General features: G+C 54.0%; 1 protein-coding gene across 1 annotated transcript in view; it reads right to left on the minus strand.

Moving 5' to 3' along the window:
* Nucleotides 1-6: 6 nt before the first annotated feature.
* Nucleotides 7-10,120, minus strand: part of PBX1 (pre-B-cell leukemia homeobox 1) — a 134,752-nt gene continuing 124,638 nt past the window's right edge. The window contains exons 8-10 of the mRNA XM_009320718.1: nucleotides 10,001-10,113; nucleotides 8,432-8,521; nucleotides 7-1,441 (exon numbers count right to left, since the gene is read on the minus strand). Of these exons, the coding sequence (XP_009318993.1) occupies nucleotides 1,349-1,441; nucleotides 8,432-8,521; nucleotides 10,001-10,113 (296 nt within the window). The 3' untranslated portion in view covers nucleotides 7-1,348. The remainder of the gene's footprint in view (nucleotides 1,442-8,431; nucleotides 8,522-10,000; nucleotides 10,114-10,120) is intronic.

Raw genomic sequence — 10,120 nt, forward strand, 5'->3', positions numbered from 1 at the left:
TTACCACCCATCACCACTTGTCCAAAAAGCGGACCAGAAACCCCACGAGTGTTCCCGTGACTTGGGAATGCCACTCCCCCAATAAAACCAGCAGCATCAGTTGAAAGACATCCCCAAGCAGGGCATCCACCCATCTTGCAGAGCCTTCACCCTCAAGCAAACCTGTTGCATTAACCATTACCAAAAGCACACAACATGCTCACCCCACCGCATCCAGCCCCTGGGATCCTGCTGCCTGTCCCTTGCTGCCTGCCTGGCAGGGCTTCGGGAACGCAGCGGGTGCCACCAACCTCTGTGGGTCCTGCCTGCACTGGGGAACCCACCTCCTCCTCTTCTGCAGCATGGTATGCTCCCGAAAACACAAGCCAACACCCTGTGACACTCTCCTTGCCAGAAAAAACTCTACCGCTGGCCTCCCTAGGTGCTGTGAGAGAACTGCTGGGGTCCCATCAACCATCTACACCTGATTCTGTACAACACCGCGGAGGTGCTCAGTGCCTTCGTTATCAGCGATGGCCATTTCTTGTCCACCTCTGCCTCGTTTCCTTCCCTCCTCTCTTCCCCTTCAACAGCGAGCAGGGAGGATGGCAGGGTTTCATGGCTCACCCAGCTTTGGGATGTGCGGTGGAGCAGGGCAGGAACCGGGAAGTGCTGGCAGTTTCCCCAGGGCTGGGAATGGGCCAGTACCTTTTGGAAGCGACGAAGAGCACGCTGGCTCCTTCTACGTGCACAGGGGGCTGCATCTACCCGCCCCGTCACCGGCAGTGCCCGATGGACAGCTCACCAAGGCAGGGCTGGGCACGGGGAGGCGATGTGCTGGCTGCGGCCAGGGCCAGCGGAGACAAGGCGGCAGCGGGGCTGCGGTGGTGTTCCCCTATGGAGAGGTAGCATGAGAGATGGGGGGGCGAGAGGGGCTGCCTGCTAGTAAAGGAGCGAGACGTGACTGAGGTACGTTTGTGGCTCCTCAGAAAGATGCCCAGCGTGAGGCCGTACACTGCTTTGGGGTTGTTTTGTGTGGCGGCAGTTGATTTTTGCTTTTCCTCCTTAAATCCTTCTACCTGTCGACACATCCTTCGGTGGGAAGGGGTGAGGGGAAGGGAGTGGTGTTGTGGCGGTGGCAGGGAGGGGGAGAGCGGTTTCTACCCAGAAAAGAAAGGGAAGAGAGTATAAAGAAGTGTCCAGATTGGCTGAAAAAAGCATCCCGACGAAGAGAAGAGAAGAGAAGGAGTCTTCTTGTGTGTGCTGATTGGGTTCACCTCCAGTCTGACTGCTGCGGTGTTAGGAGAGGCCCCCTCCCCTCCCGCCCCCGCCGGGGCCGGCTCAGCCAGGGATGCAATTTGCTGGGAGATCAGTTGGAGGTATCAGAGTGAACGCTGCCAGGGCCTTCTGTGGGGGAGGTCACCGACGACGGGGTAGTAGCGTCTTGCCAACCTCCATTAGCCTGCGGGAAGGGACACAGAGATGTTAGTCACCCAACGGCACGCCCAGCCCTACCCAAGCTGCCCATCTGCCTCGGACACGCCTGCTTCTCCCTCGGCAGGGGCCGATGTAGGAGGCAAAGATGTCCCCTCTGGCTCCCCCATGCCACCACAGACTGCAGGGCTCCATCAGTGGGATGGGGCCAGAAACAATTCTGTCAAAAACAGGGGTTTTAATAAATTGCAAGTGCTCATGGAAATTCTGTCCTTCAAAAAAATATATTTTTCTGCAGAAACCCTGAACTCTGGTTGTTTGGATTTTTTTTTTACCCCCAAATAGGACCCTTCCCCATACAGAAGGAGGAAAATAGCAAACACCTCACTCCAGAAACCCCACCCTGAGACATCATCTGGACCCAGGTGCTATGAACACGCAGAACAAGCAATGGGTCCCAAGGGACCTCTGAGCCATGCCGTGTCCCCCAGCATCGCTCCATGTCTCCCTTGCCACCTTTCCGGGCACCCCTCTTCCTGCACAGTCCCCGTGTGGGGGGAAGCCATCAGTACCAAGCCTTGTTGTGGGGAAGACACGCTGCCCACACACCTCTCCTGCCACCGTGAAGGCCGCATTTGGGGATTTGGGCCACCCCTCTGCTCCCAACACAGAGCGTTCCCCTCCTTGTTTTGCAGTAAAACCACAAGCAAATTTCTGCCGTCCGGGGGCTGGTCCTCTGCGCCCCCCATCACCCCTCCTCGAGGGACCCCAAGCCACAGAGTAATGGAGGTGCCACCACCATAGCCCATCCAAGGATTCGTACAGCGAAGCAGGGTGGGCAACTCATTTCTCCTTCTAAAAACAGTCGCAGAGCCAAATTCTCCAGCCTCTCAAGAGCAGAGCTACCCAGAGGGCCCTGGCTGCCGCAGGCAGGAGCCAGCAGTGCACAGAAGCTGCTCCTCCGCGGCTGCCATCCCCTTCGGAGAGGAGCAGATGTCGCACCCAACCTCCTCTGCTCGCTCTGACATTGATTCAGTGCTCAGCTAATTAATCCTTCCCAACTCCTGCCCACGTTTGAGTGTTAGACGTGCCCATCCCGCTGCCTCCAGCGCAGGGCATTCATCACTGGCCCCCAACAGCCCCTGCTTGCTGGGACCCTGCAGACCCCCAAAGTGGGGTAAGGGTAGGAAAAGCCTCATCGCCCCGAGGCACCGAGCAGCCTTCTGGGACTCGCCAGCGGGTTGTCCATGCTGTCGACCAGCTCCTGCCTGCCCTAGAGGCAGCCAAGATGGGAGCAAAGAGCTGACCACAGGTGAGCCGTGGGAACCCACATTTTGAGGTATGAAAACACCTCGCAGTGGGACACACACAAAGCAGAAAAGACAGAGGTGTGCACACACACAACACTCTTGTTTGTTCTTCCATGTGCAGGTGGGTGCAAAGGGGTTCAGGCAACAGCAAGGAAGACAGGAACCGCGACCTGAGCTTGCTAGCAGGTCAGCAAATCCCGTTCTACTTTACCTTGGGTGCAACCATGAAACCAGACTGTGCACAAACATTACCAGCCCCGCATGCCCCCCGCCTGCAGAGACCCTGGGCTTGCCGTGCCCACCACCCCCGCCAGCTTCCATCCACACCTGGGCCCCAACCCACCGTCCCTGCACTCCCCGAGATGCAATACCCACCCTTACACGTCTTGGACCGCTGCAAGAGGCAGCAATTACTGTAGATCATCAGCCCGACAATGACAGGCCGCGTAAAGAGAGACACAGAGCCAACTCCACCGCCCTGAGACTGGCATATTCAAGTACACTTAGGACATTAATAGCAATTTACGTGCCATCAGTGAGAGAGAACCACAATAGCTGTGCTGGCAGCCTCTTATTACCAAGCCTGTTATTTGTTGGAGTTACAAGCTATAATCACAACAGAAACTTTCAAAACCCTTATCTTCCGTGACGCACCAAATCTATTTCAGAGCCGTAATTGCTATGTCACCGGAGAGTTTGCTGCTTAATGCACTCAGATGCCATTTAGTGTTTGCAGGGTCATTACGGCGAGCAGGAGGGGGGAGAGTGGAGGGGGCCGTGCAGAGCAGGGCTCCATCCCTGTTGTGCTCAACTATTTTTAGCGAGGCTTTTGCGTGCCAGCCGTGGTTGGAAGGAGTGAGAGGGAGAGTGTCTTGCAGACAGCGATTGCGGTGCCTTGATGTTTAGCACCCTGCCCTCCAAAATGCTGGGGACCCCCATTGCAGTCGAGATTGGGAATCAGCCTTCATGTGTTGCAGGAGTTTGTGCTGCCAATGACCACCTCAGTGGCATCCAGTAGACAGACAAGAGGATGCTGGGGAGAGGCTGACCCGGATCGCGGCACCCTCCACAGACCCCATACCCTCCTGCTCCCCCAGCCTGGGAAGGCCCCAAGTTATGGGTCAAGCAATGGAAAGGAGGCCTCAAGGTTGGCCATGACTCTATCGTCTTGATGCCATCCTTCGGTATGGACAAGCTGTCCATGAGGAGGCCGGATCGTTCCCCAGGCAGAGGGCACGTAGGCACTATCCACACTCATCCCTCCTTTCCTGGAGTTTGCCCCATTGCTGCATGGACCAAGCCACGTGCAGGATGCACCTGATTCCACCTACCCGGCCCTGCCTCTTTCCAAAGCAAGGAGATCCCTTGGGATCTGACTGTAGTAAATCCCTTGGGATCTCCCTCAAAGATGAAGGAGTCTTCTGAGAAGGCTGCTGCTCGTCACAGACCCTCTGAGGAGCCCCTGCACACAGCTGTGACTTCTTCAGGAGGGGGAGAAGCCCAAGACAGAGCAATAGTCTCCAGGACATCTCTTCATACGTCACCTTCTGGTGCCAGAGCACAGGCAAGGCCTTGGTGGCTGTCCAAGTGGTGGAGCCCCGGTGATGGATTGCTGAAGCAACTGGTTTTGGTGCCCGTTTCCATAGGTCTCACAGCGTTTTTGTCACCTCCAGCAAGTCTGGTTGGCTCTCTGCCCGGGCCTCCTACGTGTGGCTGGGAGATGACTTTCTGCCAATTTTTAAAGGCATCTTCTGCTTCGCATGGAGGCTGTCTCGACGTCCCACCTTCTGTGACCAAATGCTTGTCCCACCATTGATGGGACAGGGTGTCAGGTCAGCCTCCAAACACACCAAATACCGGCAAGTCTGACAGACAGAGAATAGCCTCAAAGAGGTTTCAGACCTCTGAGCTTTTAAGAGCTTGTATCAGGGTCTCCTTATGATACGCACTAAAGCTCTTATTACACACCAGAGAATCCAGCCTTGTCTGGCCATCACTTTCCAAGGGTCACAGTGGTAGTCTTCAGGACACACCAAGGCATCCCTGATGGATGGAGCTTGGGCACTGAAGCCCTGCCAGACCAACTTCCATATCCCAGCTCATGATCATGAGATTAATCATGATGGTGAACCGTAGCTTGCTGAGGAGCAGAGCAACAACTTTCTTTTCAAGGCTCAAATTCTTAGAGAAAAGGGTCTCAGCACAAGCGAGGAGGTCTCACCTCCTACAGGTACCAGTGCGTGGTGATCCTTGCTGACAAGAGTGGCTGCAAAACTCAACGGCACAACCTGCCACTGACCACCACCATGGTCACACACACTGGTCTGTAAATAGGCACAGCTCTGCACAACAGCAGTATTAAATCAAAAATTTTGCACTCTGATGAACTTCAAAAATAGCCCCTCAATTTAGACTTTTAAATGATCTATAAATTAAATTAAGTAAAGTCCAAAAAGAAATTTCTGAAAGAGTTTTTCTTTAAGATTACTATAGCTCATTCATTCATTAGCAGATGGGGGAACTAAAACACTTTGTGGATTTACGGCCACTGGGCAGTGGCAGGAAGGGCCATGTTTTGGATTGGGACCCTCCAGAGGATTATGGCAATAAAGATCCAACTTCTACTGGAACCCACCAGAACCTGGACATCTAAATGCTTTGAAAGCCCTAGCCTCAGGGACCTCCGGCTGGGTACACACGCGGACTCCCCCAAACAAGCACTGTCCAGAGGGACCAGACACTTAACACCTCTCACTTAATGGTGCAAAACCCCTCAACCTCAAAGCTTGCAAAAAGGGCTGGATCAGGCCCCAAACGTTCCCTCCTTTCAGGTGGCGGGGTCCCTCCTTCCTATCAGTGCCACTCAAGGCTGGGTATCCTCAAGACGGCTCCTGCCTCTACCACCCCTCCATCACCAAGAGCATCCCCATCCCTTGCTGGGACTGGCACTGCCCAACGCCGTCTCCACCTGCAGAGGAGAAGGCGGCTGTTCTTGCTCTGCCTCAGCCATCACTGCGTGTCATGAGATCGCGATGGCTGGGACATCGCCCATTATCCTGCTAACGATGCAGAACCGACTCCAGTCCTTTTCGCCCCGCAGAGCAGTCTGTCAGCCATCGAGCAGCAGAGCCAGGAGGGAACTGAGCTTTGGGTAGATTCCTGTCCTCAGCTGTCATGACTTACACACATTTAAAAATTCATCCTCCATCAAGGAAGGCAAACCCCAAGCGTTGTCTCCCCTGCCAAGGTCTGCAGCGGTGGAGCTGGGCAACCTGCCACTGAATTCCCAGCTCTGACGGGCTCCAGGGATGACTTAACCTCAGCCCCGTGCAGACATCTTTGTGACAGGGCTCTCAACTAGGTTTTGGCTCATCTCCTTTCAGCAGCTCACAGGGATGCTAGGGTGACATGGGAACGGCATCTTTCTGTGTCACTAGCAGCTTTCCTCCACATCCCGCTGCCCGTCCTTGGCGTTAAAGGGTTCAGGGGAGAGACAGGGAAGCCCTGCCTGCTACGAGACAGCCACCCCGCCTGCACTGAGCAGCTTTCCAGGACCTTGCCCAGGACCAATGCTCCCCGGAGGGCAGCCATACTTTGGGGGTGAACAAACCGAGGTCTGTCAAGGGATCTAGCTGGACAGGAAGACATTAAGTGACAATAAAAGCTACAGGGACAAGCATGCTGCCTGGGACACGGGGGAAGCAAAACATTCAGGGACAGAGAGACAACCTAGAAGATGCTTCCTAAACTACTTGCTCAGCTCTGGACTCCCTGCCTTGCTCCCCATGCCTAAATGGGGAGCTTTATGGGGAAATGAGGCGTCACCCCCACACCCAGGTAGCCCCTTTGCCCACTTGCCACCCTGCCCTTCTCTGAACAACATCCAATTTAGGCCAATTTGGGCTCCTGCCCTCCTAGGAAACCAGCCTGAGCAGCCATCAGATGCCACCATCCCGGGTCCCCGTTTGCAAAGCGCAGGGGGGACCGCTGAGCCCATGCCGCTCTCAGCCCACCAGTTCCCAGTGCTGCTCGTGGTAACAGCACTGTGGTTCTCCCAGTACCACAGCCAGAAATACCAGCCCAGCCCTCCTCGTCCTATTCGGCTTTTGAGTTTCTACTACCTCTTTCTTCTCCTCTCCCCCATCGCCCTCTCCCTGCCTCGTAATCTCCGGCAGCAACCCTCCCCCCCAAATTTTGGCTTAACCCAGCCCACTGTTATTTTCCAAGCCAACTGCAACCATAATCAGCTCAGCCTCTTTCCTTGGGGGTATTTTAATTTATACAAAAGTATCATCTCTTATCATGATCAGCCTGCAATTCATTTACTCTCCAAGTATTAAAAAGCCAGAAAGGGAATAAATTCAGTGCACGGAAAAATTAATGCGGAACGATAGGCTCTTTCATGTGGCATTTCCAAGTGCCGTTTTTGCAACGGGCTTATGTAATGAGACATAATTATCTGCACATGTTCAATTACATTACTTCACAAATCCTCCCTGCCTCTGCCTCCTGACGTCAAGCTGCCCGCTAAGCCCCGGCGCCCGCAGGAGAGGGGAGCACAACCCCCCATGCTGCTGCACCCCTTTCCCTGCACCCTCTCCCTGTGCCAGCAGTGGCTGCTTGCACGCTGATGGCCTGAAGATGGTTACATGCAAGGTTACAAATGGCACAAGCCTTGGCCAGAAGGGTGATGGGACTGGACGGTGCACCCCACCAGGGTGCTCGGCTGCAGGACCACCGTCCCATCCAGAGGACCACCGCCTTCCTGCCCAGCCCGAGACCACCCCACCTCAACCTTCAGCCTCCTTGATGGGGACCGCGGCAGCTAGCCACATCCAGGGCCAGCTGCCCCCTCCTCCGTGCCACCCCAGACACCACCGCCACCACCCACTCAGCGCTCACAGCCTCCTTTTCCAGGCTGCCCTCTTCTCCCAGCTTGCTGTCACCGCTGCTGAGATGGCAGACGATTGATCTGAGAAATGCAGTTGGATTGCTGTCCCGAATCTACACTGGGTTCTCCTTGTGTGTGTCTGATCGATTTCCCCCTGTGTGACACAGCTTGTCGCTACGAATTTTCATGCTAGTCAGAACCCGCCAGCACACCCAAGAACAAGGAGAAGATGCTCCGGAGACCACCCTCCCCCTCGCATCCTCCCCGAGTCCGGTTGGGCGAGGTTTTCTTGGGTTGATGTTGGTTGGCTTTGTTTTTTTTTTCTCCTTTTATTTGCAACCGTTATTGCCGCCAACCCCATCACCACCATGCTTTCAGATGCCGGCCAGGGATGGGTTATTTTTAGATGGTCGCTCCGGGATGGTGCCATTGGCCTCTGCATGGAGCCATCTCTGGACCGGGGCATTCGTGGTGACATTCCCCACTGCAGTTACGCGAGGTGTCACCTGTTTAGCAGCTCCTCTCGGCCGAGCACGTGTGGCCGCAGGTGCCGGACGAACGCTGATCGGCTCTGACAGTCCTAGACGCCAGCTGCCTGCACAAAGCCTGCCCGGTCGCCACTTTTTTTGTGGGCAAAGCTCTGCCGTTGGCGTGACCGATACAGAAGCAATAAACTAGGTGACCGTAAAAGCAAAGACAAGTCCTACTAAGTGGCATTCTGAGCCCTATGGCTTTGAAATAATTGGTAGTGAGAGAATAAAAATAAAAAATAAAAAAAAATAAAACAAGAACCCAAGCCTATTTTTTTTTTTCTTACACTGATGCCCTGCGGACTATACATCTGACTTGCTGCGAGTCCGTCACTGTATCCTCCTGTCTGGCTGATAACATGGCGAAGGGTATCCACCTAAACAGACCAACGACAACAAAGACACAAATTAGAGTGAATGAAAGGTTAGTGGGCAAAGCCACTTCGGTTCATCTTTGGCAAGATAAAAACAAACAGTAATAATAACAATAATAATAAAGGTATATATTTACAGAGGGGGAAAAAAGAACCACAGTTGGTCTTGCGGTGAGAGCTGAGCCAGAGGACTTCTGCCTCCCTCACCACCCCCCACCTGCCCTGGTGGCCCCGCCACGCTCTCCTTGGTCCCAAGTCTTTTGACAAAAAGAGCAGAGAGGGAGAACAGCGTGGCAAGCATGGGGTGGGACTTCCTGGAGCATATCGCTGCCGCCGGCTCCACCATCGTGCTCGAGGACCCACGTTCCTACCCCCCTTCAACCCTTCAGCCCCAAGCACTGGGAAGCTCACGGCAGTGGAAGGAGATCCTCGGAGCTGGCCAAGCGCCTTCATTTTGGAGGGCCCAGAGAGGGAATATACCTACCATGGCAAAGGCACTGGCAGCTCTCCTCCGGACACCCGGTTCCTCTCCCTCCACTCCCCTAGCCCAGCCCCAGCAGCGGTACGTGCAGCGAGCACATCTTGTTGCCCACGGACGGCACGCTTACTCTGCATCCAGCACTGTGAGGAGAGCAACCTCAGCTTTAGAGAGCTCTCCTTGCCTGATGCAGAAGTGTCAAAGTGGCTGTCGTCTCTCAACACAGTACAGAGCCTTAGATGCCTGTAGATGCCAGAGAGTGGACTCATGGCACATCTGGACATCGGATGGGAGGTGGGAGATCTGAGTGAGTTCCTGGCTATTTTAAATTCTTTCTTTTTGCCCAAAGCACAGGTTGAAGTTTCAGTAACGCTGCTCAAAGCTCCCTTGCTCTTTCTTGCTGGTGTGTACATGGGTGGTGTGAGTGCCTGTGCTTTGGGGAGGTGGGGAGATGATGAGGGGTGGCTTTTAATTTAAAAAAAAAAAAAAATCTAGCTGTTTATTTGAGCATTTCTCGCCTTTCAGTAGACACCTGGTTTGGCATCGAAGGAGTAAGTGGAAGACTTGTAAAATGAGACACCAGTCCAAACATCTGGCCCCTTCCCTTGGAAGAATAAAGCAAGCAGAACCTAAACCTCAGCTGCTTTCGTTTGAGTTCATGCCTGTTCTCCTGAACCTCCTCTCCTCCTAGTACGACTATCAAGCCAGAGCCAAATGCATTCACAAAGTGTGGGCAAGTCTCCTCAAGACCATGGTTGTTGGTTTGGTTGGGTGTTTGGTTTTGGTTTCTTTTGGATTTTTTTTTGGCGGTTGTTGCTGTTGCTTTTTTTGGTTGGTTGGTTGGTTGTTTTTTTTTTGGTTTGGTTTGCCTTTTTAAGTGTTGGTTGGTTTGTTTGTGCTGGTTGAGATTTGCTCTTTTCGGACGGGAGGGAGAAGTGCCAATACAATCAAAGGCTCCTCCAACACTAATGCATTCACTGGCAGTACATCGGATGGGTCCCTACCTGTGACTGCACGTTGGCTCCAACCTGGGCCCCTTGGTAAGAATCCCCATTGAGAGACTGCACGCTCATGAACAAATCTCCAGAGTTTGACATGTTAAAAGAACTGGAAAAACCTGGAAA

The sequence above is a fragment of the Pygoscelis adeliae genome, unplaced genomic scaffold (assembly GCF_000699105.1).
Source record: "Pygoscelis adeliae isolate BGI_AS28 unplaced genomic scaffold, ASM69910v1 Scaffold402, whole genome shotgun sequence".
NCBI lineage: Eukaryota > Metazoa > Chordata > Aves > Sphenisciformes > Spheniscidae > Pygoscelis > Pygoscelis adeliae.